General features: G+C 42.8%; 1 protein-coding gene across 7 annotated transcripts in view; it reads right to left on the bottom strand.

Annotated features, from left to right (window-relative positions):
* Positions 1-3,420: 3,420 nt before the first annotated feature.
* ZFAND6 (zinc finger AN1-type containing 6) overlaps positions 3,421-17,527 on the bottom strand; it is an 80,553-nt gene continuing 66,446 nt past the window's right edge. For all 7 annotated transcript variants that reach the window (XM_070763001.1, XM_070762996.1, XM_070763000.1 and 4 more), the window contains 2 exons: positions 6,144-6,257; positions 3,421-4,609 (listed from right to left, as the gene is read on the bottom strand). In XM_070763001.1, coding sequence (XP_070619102.1) covers positions 4,461-4,609; positions 6,144-6,257 — 263 coding nt within the window. In that variant the 3' untranslated portion in view covers positions 3,421-4,460. The remainder of the gene's footprint in view (positions 4,610-6,143; positions 6,258-17,527) is intronic.

The raw sequence follows: 17,527 nt of genomic DNA, 5'->3' as shown, positions 1-17,527 counted from the left end.
GAGTTTTACCCCATTTTATGAACTTCCTTGACATGATGGTTAATCGAACGCTGCAGTTGATTAGAAACACCGTTGTTAAGTGAACAATGCCTGTCAGGGTGCAAAAGCAAATAACGTGACCTTGGGACACAGCGATGGTCACAAATATAAACCAGTTGCCCAGTGTTTGAATTTTGATCACATAATCATGGGGATGCTGCAAAGATCAAAACTATGAAAAATGGTCATAAATCACATTTCTCAAAGTGTGGTCGTAACTTTGAACAGTCACTAAACAAACTGTTGTAAACTGAGGACTTCCTCTATAAAGAAAGCAGCACGCCTCAATATTGCAGATCTATCTGCCCATGGAATATTGGAGCAAACTTGTTTTCATTCCAGAAGACATGCTTGGATTAAAACCACTAGATGGCAAAGGCTTTGTGAAAAAGCTTGGAGGACATTCTCCAGTGTATCAAGTGTTCCACAATGACTTTTCTTCACCAGAAATAAAATGCACTGAACTTCCGGAACTTTTTCCCTCAGATGATGGCATTCAATGACTTCAAGATCCAAAGGGAAAAAAGGAGAATCCTGAAAGACGTGGACTGCAGCCAAGACATTAAAAGATGCTTGCTCCTGGGGAGGAAGGTTATAGCAAATTTAGACAGCATACTAAAAAGTAGAGACATCACCCTGCCAACAAAAATATGCATATTCAAGGCTGTGGTTTTCTCAGTTGCAATGTATGGCTGTGAACATTGGACCATAAGGAAGGCTGAGCACCAAAGCATGGAGGCCTTTGAACTCTGGTGCTGGAGAAGACTCCTGCGAGTCCCTTGGACTGCAAGGCGATCCAACTGGTCAATCCTAGAGGAGATCAAGTCTGGCTGCTCTTAAGAAGGTGATCCTGAAGATGAAAGTCAAATACTTTGGCCACCTAATGAGAAGGAAGGATTCACTGGAGAAGAGCCCAATGCTGGGAATGACTGTGGACAAAAGAAGGGAGAACGAGGTGGCTTGATGGAGTCATCGAAGCAGTTGGCATGAGTTTAAATTGACCCCAGGGTTTGGTAGAGGACAGGAAGGCCTGGAGGAACATTGTCCATGGGTCGGACACAACTTCACAACTAAAAACAACATTTCATGCTTAAGACAGGAAAATCAAGCAGCATCTTTTCATATTGGAGGCATTTACAAAGCAAGGGACAGACTGAACTTGGAATAAATCAAATCTAAAACATGAAGAACAGTTGCAGGAACTGGGCATGGCTAGTTTAATGAAAAGAAGGAACAGGGGAGACATGATGGCAGTGTTCCAATATCTCAGGGATTGCCACAAAGAAGAGGTAGTCAACCTATTCTCCAAAGCACCTGAGGATAGAACAAGAAGCAATGGGTGGACACTAAAGAAGGAGAGAAGCAACCTAGAACTAAGGAAAAAATTCTTGACAGTGGGACAATTAAGCAGTGGAACAGCTTGCCTCCAGAAGTTGTGAATGCTCCAACACTGGACGTTTTCAAGATGTTGGATAACCATCTGTCTGAAGTAGTGTAGGGTTTCCTGCCTAAGAGGGGGGGATGGACTAGAAGACCACCAAGATCTCTTCCAACTCTGTATTATTATTATTATAATATTATGATGTCAATACAACACAGCAAACGAGATCACTATGCTGGATTTCGTATTTCAACACCAGTCAGGCACTTCCCAACCACCTAGGACTGCGTGATGTAGTGGCGAATTATGTTTGCCGATCCCAGTAAAGCAGCCTTTTGCAATTGACAGATGGAGATTTTGTCAATTCCGATGGTTTTCAAATGTCCACTGAGATCCTTTGGCACTGGGCCCAGCGTGCCATGTACCACTGGGACCACTTTCACTGGCGTATGCCAGAGTCGTTGCAGCTTGATTTTTAGATCTTCGTATTTCACTAATTTCTCATTATATTATTATTATTAAATCCACACCTATCCTGCATCCTCTTTCAGTGCAGAAATGCAACTGTGAGGGAAAAGAATACCACTGGGTACTCCTAAAGGATTTTCCTAGTTCAAGAGTCTCCAACCTTGGCAAGTTTTAAGACTTGTGGACTTCAACTCCAGAATTCCTTAACCAGCGCCCAAATTCTCTGGAGTTGAAGCCAACAAGTCTTAAAAGTTGCCAAGGTTGGAGACCCCTGCTCTAGTTAGTATTTCAACTCCTGCACCGAAGTTCTAAAAGGAAGGTTGTGGATAAACTCTGTCCAATGCTGCGGCCCTTCCTATTAACCACATCAAGTTTCAACCTACAGGTAGCTTTTTGACTTATGACCACAATCAAGGCAAAAAAAAATTAAATTTGTGGCTAAGGAGGCCACTGACTTCTGTCCCGTCTTACTGACTTAGCCACAGTTGCTAAGTGAATTACTGCAGTTGTTAAATTAGTTACACAGAATCTGGCTTCTTCGTTGCCTTTGCTTGTCCAAAGGTCACAAAAAGTTATAGCATGACTCTCTGACATGGCTGTCGTAAAGTTGAGCCAGTTGCCAAGTGTCTGAATTTTGATCCCGAGGGATGTTACAAATGGTCGTTAAGTGTGAAAAATGATTGTGTCACTATTTTCAATACCGTTGTAACTTCGGTCACTAAATAAATTGGCTGTAAGTGGAGGACTACCTGCATAGCTTTTTAATATGGCAAGAGGCTATTGCAGTGATGGCAAACCTATGGCATGGGGGCCACAGGGGGCACGTGGAACCTGATCTGTTGGTATGAGAGCCGTTGCCCTAGCTCAGCTCCAACATGCATGTGTGTGCCAGCCAGCTGATTTTTGGCTTGCACAAAGGCACTGGGAGGGCTCTTTTGGCTTCCAGGAAGCTCCCAGGGGGATGGGGGAGGGCATTTTTACCCTCCCCTGGCTCCAGGAAAGCCTGGGGAGGGCAAAACATGAGCCTACTGGGCTCACCAGAAATTGGGAAACAGGCCGTTTCTGGCCTCCAGAAAGTGAGGGAAGCTGTTTTTGCCCTCCCCAGGCATTGAATTATGGCACCCAAGGAACAAAAGGTTTGCCATTATTTAGGCTATTGGTTTCCAAGGGGAGGGCAGGTTATCATATTCATTTTAAATTCCCCCTTTCTTTTCTTTCTCTCCTTTTATTTCCTGATAAAAAGAAGTCAACTCGTCTTGCTAAGAGGCTGAAAACTGTCACAGGTTAACGGGGTCTTTCTGCCATCCGAACCCAGACTCACCTGCCTCAGTCCAATATTTAAATAGGCTTTCCTTACAGCTGGTTCAATCAATACCGATATTGTTAAAATCAAACCAAATTTTTCTATAGCGCGACGACTTGCATCCAATTTCTCCTTATCGCTTTCTTTTCCCGGGCCCAAATAGATGCACGCTCCTCTTCAAACTTCTTACAAAAAACAAAACCAAAGGGCACCAACGGCCTCTCCCCCATCCCAAAATTTTTAAAATTTTATTTTAATCAAAGTTAAAGACGCGGGTGAACATAAATACAATATACTTAAAAGTTCTTCATTCTTTGTATTGGTGCATGTAAAAGAACCCATCAGCACAATTCCCGAGGAAGATCTGCGAGCAGGCAAACTCTCAACATGCACGCTGGAGAAAACGAAGAAAAATAAAATTAAAAAATAAAAAAAAGAGAAAAAAAGTTGGAGGAGAATAGGGGGGAAAAAAACCTAGAAAAGAACCTCGAAGAGCAAAAAGTCACACACGCTTTAAAACCTCAGCACTCTCTTTGACACGCTCGGAAAAAACGAACGATGCATACATAAATAGATAGCGGGTGCAAAACAAGCTATGATGATAACGTGTGTATAGATTTTTGTTAAGGGAGGGGAAACCAAGCAGCCTTAATGATTAAATACATTCAGTTATTGATTGCTAGTTGTGCCATACAAGGCATTTACCAAAGAGGGAGAGAAAAATAAAAGAGGGAACTTGTGCTGCAGAGAGAGAGAGAGAGAGTGAAAGGAAAGCTATATACAAAACGAAAATGAAGTGTCATGGGTTAATGCATGCACGTTTAATATGAGAAGTGGGAAAAAAGCATGGATGCCCTCCAATGTAACTCTGAAAAAGCCCTCTGCACGCAAATTTTTTTTAAAAAGATGATAATACTTTTATAGCCATGGTATCCATCAGTTTCCAAAGGTCCACGTTCCTAGTGGATCAGTTGTGTAGAGTTTAAGTCTTCATCTGTAGGAACTAAAAACAAAGGACCATCAAAGAAAGCTTTGCTTTGTGCTAAAAGAAGGTGGCAGGGGAGATAAATTCTATTGTTTCTGCATGAAATGCATGATTTGGGACAAAATTTCCTCTTGAAGTCTACAAGGGGCAGGCCAGAAAAAACAAAGATTTGTGTGTGTGTGTAAAGGGGAGGGGGAAGCTTGTGAAAGGGGAAGGAAAAACCTCAAGTCAATTTTTCATCTGCAGATGGTCAAACATTTTAATATTCCAGCTACAGGAGCAGTTCAAATCTTCTGAATCTTTTCCCCAACAACTACGGGATTCTCTTTTCTGATCTTCTCAGCTGCATCAGCTTTGTAATTGTAAGAGCAACTGTGGACATCTGAGTAACGGTGTACAGCGCAGTAAACGTTCCCGCACCTGCATTCAAACCCTGGAAAGAAAGAACGAAAGGTGAAATTGCAATCGCACTCGAGATGTATAGACTGCTCCCCAGTGCTTTTACAGCTCTCTATAAGACAGTGTTTCTCAAATAGTGGGGCAGGCCCCCCTGGGGGAGCGCGAAGAGACGCTGGGGGGGGGGGCACGACCCCAGGGAATGTACTTTTTTTGCCCCAGAGACTAGGGGCTTTTTGCACCAAACACACAGCACAGAGCACAGAGTAGGAGATAGGTAGTGCATATAACAAATTCTTAAGAGACGCTATAGAAAAATATTTAACAGGGCTGAAAAGAAAGGAGGAGAGAGACAGAGATAATGAGACAAACGTAAATCTCCTGAAAGCTGAGACGAGGAAATATGACAAAGCATATATAGCACTTGGTTTCACTGTGACTACAGTGGAAAACGAGGAAAGACCGGTATGTTTATTGTGTCTAAATATGTTGGCAGCAGACAGCATGAAGCCAAATAAATTAAGGTATCACTCAAAGACATAATATCCCAATCATGCTGAGAAGCTACTTGAGTTTTTTCAGTTTTTCTGCTGAATATTGCAAACAATAGTCCCGGCGGAGAGTTGGGAGGGGGCACAAAATGTTTACTTCTTTCTGGGGGGGGGGGGAGCGGAACAGAAAATAATTGAGAAACACTGCTTTAAGCGGTTTACAGAGTCAGCCTCTTGCCCCCCAACGATGTGGGTCCTCATTTGACCCACCTCGGAAGGATGGAGGGCTGAGTCAACCTTGAGCCTGGGAAGATTCAAACTGCCAAATTGCAGTCAGCCGGCAGTCAGCAGAAGTAGCCTGCAGTACTGCACTCTAACCACCGTGTCAACGTGGCTCACAGTGTTTCGAAGTGTCTGGTCTTTGGAATGCATAAGGACTGGTGTTTTTCCCAAAGGGAACTGGATTCTTTTTTTCTTAAAAAAAAAATTCCCTTGAAAATGTTTGGCTTCTCTTCCAAGAACCTTTTTCGGTGCAGAACTCCTGAACAGAAGAAGCTTCTCCGATGAGAAGTGAAATGTTTTCAAGGAGGTTGGGGAAAAAAAGCAAGAAATCCCAGGTGCTTTTTGGAACAGCACCTTTGGGAAAACCATGACGTGGAGGACTGAGAACTTCCATAGACAAAGTCTGCAGTTGTTGTTTATATGGATAATTTAATGTAATGTAATTTAATTTGATTTGATCGATTGGATTTATATACTGCCTCTCTCCGAGGACTCAGATAAAGGTTGTTGCTGCTGTTGTTGGGGCTTTAAGTCTGTCTTGCCTCTTTTGACAACTGCTTGGACAATGTTTGGGGAGTGGAATAGGAATAGAATAGAATTCTTTATTGGCCAAGTGTGATTGGACACACAAGGAATTTGTCTTCGGTGCATAAGCTCTCATTGTACATAAAAGCTGTAAGTGAAAAATTATGATCATAGACAGATCAATCATCTATTCTATTCTGTGAATTATCATCCCAGTTTTAGACTCACTGTTCCATTCAGAACTTCCAAATGATTGAGTCCAAGAGAACTTACCAGTAAGACCAACTTTCTTTCTGCACATAAAACACCGAGTTTTTTTCTGTTTGGGTTTGTCAAATGATTTGCCTTGTTCTTCCGAGGAAGGTTCTGCACTATCTGACGCTGAAGCTGAAGACAAAAAGATGGAGAAAGATCAGAATAACTAGCCAAGACATTGGAAGCCAACTCAGCAGAGTTCAAATTCAAAGCCTTGGGGGAGGGGAGGGGGGAATCTTAACTCCAAGAAATTGACCTTGGATCCTCTTGCCATTCAATCATAACCATCTCAATCCGATTTTGTCTAGGAACAATTCAACATCCTGTTTAGAACTGTAGAGCTGGAAAGAATCCCAAGGACAATCTAATCCAAGGGTCACCAATGTTTCGGACCTCGAGTACTACTAAATTCATAATTTTATTTATCCATCCATCCATCCATCCATCCATCCATCCATCCATCCATCCATCCATCCAGTCGATTTCTATGCCGCCCTTCTCCTGAGACTCGGGGTGGCTTACATCATAATAATACAAGACAATAAGAGAAATCAAAGTTAATTAAAACAACTAAAAGCATCCTAAAACATTAAACATTATTATCAATACATTCACACACAACTCAATCACACTTCCATCAATTAAAAAGTAAAAAGAGGTTGGAGCAGAGTGACCAAGCTCAATAGCCCCAAGTCTGCCAGCATAAGTATGTTTTTAAGGTTTTCCGGAAGGCTGGAAGAGTGAGAATCATACGAATCTCTGGGAGGAGTTGATTCCACAGGGCAGGGGCTGCCACAGAGAAGGGCCCGCCAGCCGGCATTGTCTGGTTGATGGGACTTGGAGAAGGCCAACTCTGTGGGCCCTAATTGGTTGATGGGATACACAAGGCAAGAGACGGTCCCATATTTTAAATGCTGTGGAACACTAATATGATTTTTTTTAAAAGATAAACAGTATTTAGTCCAGAGGTTTTCAAACTTTGCAACTTTAAGACTTGTGTAATGCTGGCTGGAGAATTTTGGGAGTCAAGGTCCACAAGTCTTAAAGTTGCCAAGTTTGGGGACCCCAATTCAGTGCAATATAAAAATGCAAATATTTTTTCTGTGGACCACCAAAATTTTCTCACTGACCACCAGTGGTCCATGGACCATGGACCACCATTTGGTGACCACTGAACTAACCCAAATTTTGGGGGGGCCATGCCCCACCGAAGCATCTCTAAAATCCTGATGCCCTCTCCCCTGTGACGTATAATTCTTACTATTCAAAAAGTGAACTCCTACTCACGCAGGGGAAGCCTACAGGGCCATTAACTTGGTTTAAACAAGGTTCCAATTGCCCCCATTAAAAAATCAAATTATACATAATATACTAGAATGGGCCAAGATGTATGAGCTCACATGAGAAATGAAAGGCGAGGAAGAAACAAAATTTTATGAGGTGTGGAATAAGGGGCATAATTGGTTAAAACAGAAATACAGATGTATATAAATAAATGTAAGTAACCATATGAAACGTATGACACAGCACTGTTAAAAATGCTTACTGATATGTAAATTGGAAAAATGAAACAATAAAAAAATTCAAATTGCCCCACATTGAGAACCATCGATCTCCTCTAATCCTCTGTAATGTACAAGAAAATCAATTAAATCTTTGTTGTGAATGGGGGCTGCCCAGTTTCTTCAGAATACACCCCAGAGATGAAGACCTTATGTTGGTCCCACAATATGTAAAATAAAGGTAACACTGAGAATGAAGAATTGAGACAGCAAATTTAGTGAAGAAAACTGTATGTATTTTGAGCATTGGTTGTTGGCAAAGGTTGCAAAAACCATCGTCATAAAAAACATCTTACTTTGCTACTCACAAGGGTTTCTGAACAAACCTCATGAAAGAACCCATACTTTGCACACAAAGGAACATATCCATGACATTGCCAGAAAAAAATAAATATTATCTTCATCAGTTTATAGTCTACCTTGCTATGCTTGAGATACTCAAGGTAGTTGCTCAAAATAAAATATAACTGTTTTTTGGGGTGAACTAACAACTGAAATTATTAGAACAAATTACGGTAGGTGGTCTAATTTTGGATTCTCAAAAATGCTGTCTGGAGACTCAGGGGGCTTCAAAGTCTCTCAAGATTGTTCCTTACATTTTTATCCTCTACTCCCTTTCTTGAAGATGTTTAAGATGTTCATTTCATCCCTTGGGAGTGCTTGAAATCTGCTCTCAGAATAAACCCTGTCCTCGCTTTCGAAGGATAAGAAAAGTCCAACACAAGCCAACTCAACCCAACCTCTTCGTGGCTTCACAAGTTGGCCATCGTATTTTCTCTGACTGCTCCAGGAAAGGATTCCAAGAAAGGACTGCTCCAAAATGGATTCATACAGTTATACACAAGACGTGAAATACTGGACTTAGACAACTACGTCGCCTCCGAACTGATCTAAATGTAGTTCATAAAATCATATACCAAAATGTCCTTCCTGTTAATGACTATTTCACTTTCAACCACAGCAATACACGAGCACGTAATAGATTCAAAACTCGACTGCAGAAAATATGACTTCAGCAATAGAGTGATCAATGCCTGGAATGCACTACCTGACTCTGTGGTTTCTTCCCCGAATCCCCAAAATTTTAACCTTAGATTGTTGACCTCTCCCTGTTTCTAAGAGGTCTGTAAGGGGTGTGCATAAGCGCACCATTGTGCCTACAGTTCCTGTCCAACTGTCCTATTGTCCTCTTTTAGCGTTACTTTTTACTTATGTTTATGCAAACTACTACTATCCTATACATGTCTGACAAACAAAATAAAACAATTTCAGACAAGCCAAGAGCTAAGAACTAATTGAAAAGCTAAACTGGCAACTCGTTGACCGTTTAATTGGAAACCCTGTATCCAACAGCTAATTAGACCAATGATTAGGAAGTAATAGAGAGACAGAAATGATGGATTGCACATGATGGATCAATGCAATGTACGGATCCAGACCATAAATCATTCTATCAGGGAGGAAGGAGATATTAAAGCCCCAAAACAAGAAAATGTTTCAGAGGAACTATTGACTAGTTCCAGAAAAATCCTATTGGCTAGTTTTGATAGAATAGCCACAAAATAATATCCCGTTGACCATCTCAATAAATATAGACCAATGATGGTGAACCTTTTTTCCCTCGGGTGCCGAAAGAGTGTGGGCGTGTGCTATCGTGCATGCCTGAGTGTCCACACCCATAATTCAATGCCTGGGGAGGGCGAAAACTGCTTCCCCCTCCCCCGGAGGCCCTCTGGAGGCCAGAAACTGCCTATTTCCCAACTTTTGGTTGACCCAGTAAGCTCATGTTTCACTTTCCCCAGGCTCCAAAGGCTTGCATGGAGCCGGGGGAGGGTAAAAACACTCTCCCCCATCCCCCTGGAGGCTCTCTGGAAGCCAAAACCACCTTCCCAGAGCCTCTCTGTGAGCCAAAAATCAGCTGGCCGGCACACACATGCACATTGGAGCTGAGCTACAGCAACAGCTTGCGTGCCAGCAGATATGGCTCTGTGTGCCACCTGTGGCACCCGTGCCATAGGTTCGCCATCACTGATATAGACGAATGGAAGGCTTACAATCAGATCCTGCAGGAGACAGAAAAGCTACATCAAGTATCCTCAACCCTTGGACCAACACCAGACTGGGGCGTGCCAGAAACTGGGGCGTACAAACAAGCAAAGGCCCATCATGACATGCAGGCAGCATGCGAAGCCACAGCCTCTCCGGTCTGCGGATAAACCTCTCTCTACAGAACCGGCCCACTGTGGGATCAACTGTGGTACCACATCTTCTTGACTGATGGAGAAAAACAAAATCTGATTTCATAGATGTGCAAGACCTTGTCAGGTTAGCCTAGGTCAGTGATGGTGAACCTATGGCACGGGTGCCACAGGTGGCATGCGGAGCCATAACTTCATGGCACCGGACCAGATTATCTCAGGGACCGCCTTCTGCTGCACGAATCCCAGCGACCAGTTAGGTCCCACAGAGTGGGTCTTCTCCGGGTCCCGTCAACTAAACAATGCCGCTTGGTGAGATCCAGGGGAAGAGCCTTCTCTGTGGCGGCCCCAGCCCTCTGGAACCAACTCCCCCCCCCAGAGATTAGAATTGCCCCCACCCTCCTTGCCTTTCGTAAGCTACTTAAAACCCACCTCTGCTGTCAGGCATGGGGGAACTGAGATACTCTTTCCCCCTAGGCCTTTAAAATTTTATGCATGGTATGTCTGAATGTATGTTTGGTTTTTACTTTAATGGGTTTTTAATTGTTTTTACTATTGGATTATTGTGTATACTGTTCTATTATTGTTGTTAGCCGCCCCGAGTCTTCGGAGAGGGGCGGCATACAAATCCAATAAATAAAAAAAATAATTAAAAAAACTGCTGGCACACGAGCTGTTGCCCTATCTCAGCTCCAATGTGCATGTGTGTGTTGACTAGCTGATTTTTGGCTCATGCAGCAGCTCTGGCAGGGTGTTTTTGGCTTCCAGAGAGTCTCCGAGGGGATGAGGGAGGGTGTTTTTATCCTCCACCCGGCTCCAGATAAACCTTTGGACCCTGGGGAGGGCAAAGCATGAGCCTACTGGGCCCACCAGAAGTTGGGAAACAAGCCGTTTCCGGCCTCCAGAGGGCCTTTGGGTGTGTGTGTGAGGAAAGCTGTTTTCGCCCTCCCCAGGCATTGAATTATGGATGTGGCCATTCGCGCATGCGCGATAACACATGCGCATGCTTTGGGCACCTGAGGGGAAAAAAGGTTCGCCATCACTAGCCTAGGTAATGGTCAATAACATTCGTGGCATACAAATCCAATAAATAAATAAATAAATAAATTTGATATATTACCATATTTTTCAGAGTATAAGACCCAAGTTTCCCTCCTAAAAGACGCTGAAAATTTGGGTGGGTCTTATACGCCAAGTGTAGCTTTTTTCCCCCAGCCCTAACAAGGTGCTAATAACCAGGGAAGCGATCTTCCGTGCTTTGCTAGCTAAGCGATCTTCCCTTGGCCTGCTTTTTTCACAGCTGCTCCTCTCTGACAATCAGCTGGGCTTTAGAAGCCTTTTTTCAGCCCTAACGCCAGGGAAGTTTAACCGATCTTGCCCCATGCTTTGCTAGCAAGTGATCTTCTGCCTTTTTTGCAGCCCCAATGACAGGTTAACGATTGAAGTGATCTTCCCTGTTGCGAAGAGAACTTCCCTTGGCCTGCTTTCCTCATTGTTTCTCTCTCTGAAGAGAGAGAGGAGTGGATAGTTTTAGAAATTTTTTTTTTATCCTCAACCACGTGCTCTTAAAACCAGCAAGGTATGATTGTGTTGTATGGTTCCAACATTGGGGTTTAGAATGTTTTTAATATTAGATTTGTTACACTGTCACTATTTTGTTGTGAGCTGCCCCGAGTCTATAGAGAGGAGCAGCATACAAATCTAATAAATTATAATTATCATAATTATCATAATAATTATAATTAAATAATAATATTAATATAATATATTATTGTTGTTGTTGTTGTTGTTGTTGTTATTATTATTATTATTATTATTATTATTATTATTATTATTATTATTATTATGTGCTGAAGCTGACCAGACACAGCACTAGCCAGATGAATATCTGATAGGAAGATTATTTTTTCCCCTATTTCCCTCTCCCAAAACTAAGGTGCATCTTATACTCTGAAAAATACGGTAGCTAAGAGTCTGGAGAAAAGATGTCTAGCATGAGAGCAAAACAAGGCAGGGAGTATTAAACACAAACAGACACAAACACAAACACACAAAACAAACCCTTTATAACTGAGAAAGCTCCGTAAATCACACTTAACCTCCAAAAGGCTCCTGATTCAATCTCTAGCAACCTGAATTAACAGGGGTGAGATGATAAACTTCTGCAGGGATTTAGCACAATGGTGGAAGTGTCACGACACGAAAGATCAGCTATGGCTGCAACTTTCCCTCTTGGAATCTTGGATCTGACAGTCCAATGCGGATTGGACCATCCCAACGTCCTTCCTGATTATTCCTTCCATGGTTTTAATGGCTATTTGCCTTGGTCCTCTGCTGCCTGACCAAATTGGAGACTTTTGAAACATTGTGATATGTGGAATGGAAGGCAGCTTTCCATGAAAATGAGATTAAATGAGCCACGGTGGCGCAGCAGTTAAGAGTGCAGTACTGCAGGCTATTTCTACTGCCTGCCGGCTGCCTGCAATTTGGCAGTTCAAATCTCATCAGGCTCAAGGTTGACTCAGCCCTCCATCCTTCCGAGGTCAGCAAAATGAGGAAACTGGTTGTTGAGGGTAATATGCTGATTTTGTAAACCGCTTAGGGAAGACTGTAAGGCAGAGGTCTTCAAACTTGGCAACTTTAAGACTTGCGGACTTCAACTCCCAGAATGCTGGCTGGAGAATTCTGGGAGTTGAAGTCCGCAAGTCTTAAAGTTGCCAAGTTTGGGGACCCTTGCTGGAAAGCATTGTAAAGGAGTATATAAGTCTAAAAGCTATTGCTAAATCTCCTAATGGCAGTTAATACTTGGTTAGGTTATTTATCACATAGTTCCCTGGATGTCGAGCGATGACTCCACTGCTCCTTATGTGTTCATAAAATTAATGGCCCAAAGTAGGTCTTGAATTATGACAAGAGGAGACAATGGCTTTCCCTCACCCGCTCATTGTCATACAACAATGCAACTGACAGCAAACATCTTAGTTGACAATGAAAGACTGTGTGGAAATAGGCGTTCATTTAAGGTCACGCTCCCCCCCCCCCTGTGTTTTGTAATTTGTATTTGTATTATAATATTTTGCCTGTAAACCCTTTTGTTCTTTACGAAAACCACATGAAGTTGAAAGGCTGCAAGTAGAAACATGAAGGGGAAAAAAAAGATTAAAGGAGAATTATAAAAAGGGAATACTTGTGCAACGGTGCGGAAAAGGTAGAAAATAATAGGCACATGTTTAATTGGCACCACATAATTCAGGACAGCCATTAGTAAACTACAGGTAGTTCTCGGCTTAACAACCAGAATGAATGCCCAAAATTGATTGTGGCTAAATGACACATTTTGTTAAGTGAGTTTTTGCCCCATTTTATGGCTTTTCTTGCCAACATTTGTTAAGGGAACCACTGCAGTTGTTAAATTAATAACATGGTTGGTTAATCTGGACTTTGCTTGTCAGAAAATCGCAAAAGGGGATTGCGTCACTCTCTCTCTCACACACACACCTGTTGTAAATGTGAATTAGTGAAGATATAATTGAAAAAATTACAATGTGTGCAGAATTGGATAGTTTAACTAAAGAAATAAAAAATATAGATGAGCAAAAGTATACTAATTGTTGGAGTAGGTTTTGTCATCGGATGGAAAAAAGGAAAAAAAGGAAAATTAGAGAGTTAATAAATGTTAGATAATTTGCGGAGTAAATGTCAGAGAATCGGTCACAAAAGGAAAACCAAAAGATATACCAGAATAAGATCTTTGCTAAAACCTGATCTATATATGCAGCGGTGGGCTACGAGCGGGAATGTTAAATTGCACTCGCCGCAGCGGCTCATAACTCATTGCGGGACCAGTGTGATTTTGCTGCTGCACCTGTGGAGGAAGCAAAATCACACATGGCAGGTGTGCCCGTGTTTCGACAAGGGTTTTTTGCTTCTGCGCATGTTGAAATATGGGCGCGCCTGCTGCTCTGTGCACGATTTTGCTTTCTCTACAAGTGCAGCAGCAAAATTGCGCTGGTCCCGCAAGAACTTATGAGCTGCGGCGGCGAGCGCAATTTAGCATTCCGGCTCGTAACCCACCGCTGTATATATATAAATACAATCCATGTAATAGTAAATAAACACTATTAGAATTGTACTACAGGCACATCACAAATTGTCCAACTTTTATTTCAATGTTTTTCCCTGTGTGTGTGTTTTGTTGTTTGTATTTTGTGTGTTTAAATAAAGTCTATTTTTAATTTAAAAAAATTTTTTTTTTTTTAAAATTAAAAAGTAAATGTGAATCAGAAACATCCAAAGGTAAATCACACAACCATGGGGATGCTGCAGTAGTTTGAAAGTGCGAAAAATGGTCATCGGTCACATAAGCTACAAGTGCCGTTGTAACGACAGTCACCAACTGTTGTTAAGTTGAGAACTCCTTGTTCAAAAAGTGCATGCAAAAACTAAAATGGCGGCAGAAGAACATAAGGGAAAGCACGTTTGCAAGCAGAGAATCAGTTTGGCACAAGAGGTTGAAAAAGAAAGGAAAAGAGGCGACAAAATATTTTACGTCTAGGTCTGATATCACTTGATAAAGAATGGGCACCATTGAGAATCAATTTTCTTTAATCTTTTCTGATTTTTCTCCAATTGGCTCTGGGAGACTTCATCAAATGCTTTCTGCCTTGATATTAAGAGGAGATTCCATGTTCTCCATTTTCACCAAGAGGTAACTCTTGAGCTCCATTTTATCAAATGTATCAACCAGGGCTTTCCAAACCTGTGAAATCTGGAGCACAACTACTCCATATCCAACCCCCAGATGGAACAGAATAGGTATTTTAATCACAATTAGGTGGGCAAATTTTTCAGCAGCTCTAGGACAGGAGTGTGCATCTGAGGCCATCCCGGTTTATAAATCCCCTTCCAAAATGATGTTGTCTTTTAATGCAATGACAACAAAAACAACAGAGTTGCAAGGGACCTTGGAGGTCTTCTAGTCCAGCCCCTTGCTTGGGCAGGAGACCCTACACTACTTCAGACAGATGGTTATCCAACATCTTCTTAAAAACGTTGAGTGATGAAGCACCCACAACTTCTGGAGGCAGGCTGTTCCACTGATTGTTCTAACTGTCAGGAAATTTCTGCTTAGTTCTAAGTTGCTTCTCTCCTTGATTAGTTTCCACCCATTGTTTCTTGTTCTATCCTCAGGTGCTTTGGGGAATAAGGGAAGGGGAAACTGTGAACGGCATAAGGGGTAATGAAAGCCAACTCTTGGTGAGCTGGGTGGATCATCTATTTTGCTATTTTTGCAATTAGCAGGCTGTCCAGGGGGAAAGCATTTTGAAATTCCCTGGTATTTCCCTGACCTTTCCCTGTAACGTGGTGATCTAATTAAGGCGCGGTCGTAGATGACGTCACACCAAACGGTTAAGCTATGGAGAAATATTGGTAGCTGAGGAAGCAAGTTGTTGCCAATTATGCTCATTTTTGCTTGACTCTGCCAGGCACCGTGATCTGTTGTTTTTTACATGATTTCCCCCTGACTTTTAAATATTTTAATGAAGTTCCCCCCACTTATTTATTCCATTTTTTTTCAGGAATTCCCTGATAATTCTGATATTTCCCTGATAATTCCCTGATTTCCCTGTTTTCCAGGTTTGCTGGACATCCTGAATTATGCAGAATGAGCATGACTGAAATGAGTATTGACTTCCTAGCCATGCTGAAACAAGCATGGTGGCTTAGTTTTTAAGATGCTGGACTTTGTTGCCTGGGAAGTCGAAAGGCCAGGTTCGAGACCCCAGTGCCACACAATGGGGTGAGTTCCCGTCCTGGCCTCGGTTCCTGCCAAGCTAGCAGCTCAAAAAGCATGCAAACGTGAGTAGATAAATAGGGAACACTTCGGTGGGAAGGTAACAGTGCTTTGTGATGTCATGTGCTATGAGAGTGATGGCGAACCTTTTTTGGTTCGAGTGCCAAAAGGGTGTGTGTGTGTGCTACTGCCAGTGGTGGGCTTCTAGCCAGAATGCTAAATTGGGTTTGCCGCCGCGGCTCGTGAGTATATGTGAGGCAAGTGCGATTTTGCTTCTGCACCTGTGGAGGTAGCAAAATCGCGCATGGAGCCACAGGTGCACCCAGGTTTCAGCATGCGTGGAAGCAAAAAAAATGTCGCCAAAACATGGGTGCACTTGCAGCTTTGTGCGCAATTTTGCTACCTCCAATTTAGCATCCCAGCAAAAGCCCATCGCTGGCTACTGCCCACACCCAGCGAGGTGCCGTCGTCACTGGCACCTACAGGTATGCCTCCTAGTGCTTCTCAGGGCCGGCAAGGGCGCATGTGCTGATATTGCGTAAGATTTTGCTTCAGGCACATGCGCAGAAGGTAAATCTTGCATGCACATGCATGCGTGCATGGCAGGAGCACGGAGATGTGCCCGCACCTCCATTTTTTTCAAATGGATCGCCGATCCCCACATGTACAGGGTGTTGCCCATCACTGCCCACACCTATTCCCTCCCCCCCACGCATGCACACTCCCCCGCACTGCCCTGCGTATGCGCACAACCCCAACCCCACACATGCACACAGGCCTCATTGAAGCCTGGGACTGTGAAAAAAAAACACAGCCAAACAGTCAAACCGGAAGTTCAAAAAAACGGACTTCCGGTTTACCCATTGTGTTGTTTTTCACACTCTGGAGGCTTCAGGAAAGCCCCGGGTGTAAAAAACAGCACAACGGGCAAACCTGAAGTCTGTTTTTCTGAACTTCCGGTTTGCCGGTTGGGCGCTGTTTCACACTCTGGGGCTTCAGGAAGCTGTTTTTCACACTCTGGAGACCTCAGTAAATCCCTAGAGTGTGAAAAACAGCACAACGGGCAAACCGGAAGTCCGTTTTTCTGAATTTCTGGTTTGCCTGTTGGGTGGTTTTTCGCACTCTGGGGCTTTCCTCCCTGAAGCCTCAGGAGGGCAAAATGGCATTTCCCAAGGCTGAAAATCAGCTGGTATGTGTGCTGGAGCTGACATGGGGCAACACCTCATGTGCCCTGGGATATGGCTCTGCCTGCCACCTGTAGCACGCATACCATAGGTTTGCCATGACATCATGTCCGGCCAAATGTCATCAGTCAGTATTGAGTCAAGGGCAGAAATGGAAATAAGTACTGACCCTTATAGTCGGCAACAACTAGCAGAATAAAATCTGCAGGGACTCCTTTACCGTTTGTTTAACCTAGTCATGTCTCCAGTTTAATGATTCTATAATGAATCTCTCACTGAAATACATACTAGCCACATTCAAACCTGCGTTAAGTGTTTTTTGGAGATTAGCCAAGGTCAGTCAAATGTCGCTATCTAAAGTACCGGTAACAAGTAATTGTATTACATTTTAATTAAGTTTAAACTAAATTACATTTAGTATTGGCCTGAACCTGTCTACTTTTGGGAACATGTCCTCCAGAATGCTTCTTGAAGGCCAACATTACTCATGGAAGCTGTTATCTAAAAATTTAAAAGCCACATTTAAACAACAAGAATGTTCTCAAGAATTCAGAATAACTTAGTGACCTCTTGTTTGAGGGAGGGAAAGCTAAAATTTTGGGTGGCCACAGGAAGGGGGAACTTCAGGCACCATCTAAGGCAGAGGTCTCCCAACTTGGCAAAC

The sequence above is a fragment of the Erythrolamprus reginae genome, chromosome 10, assembly GCF_031021105.1.
Source record: "Erythrolamprus reginae isolate rEryReg1 chromosome 10, rEryReg1.hap1, whole genome shotgun sequence".
NCBI lineage: Eukaryota > Metazoa > Chordata > Lepidosauria > Squamata > Dipsadidae > Erythrolamprus > Erythrolamprus reginae.
The sequence above is the reverse complement of the archived record's forward strand: the minus strand, read 5'-3'. Positions and strand labels throughout refer to the sequence as shown.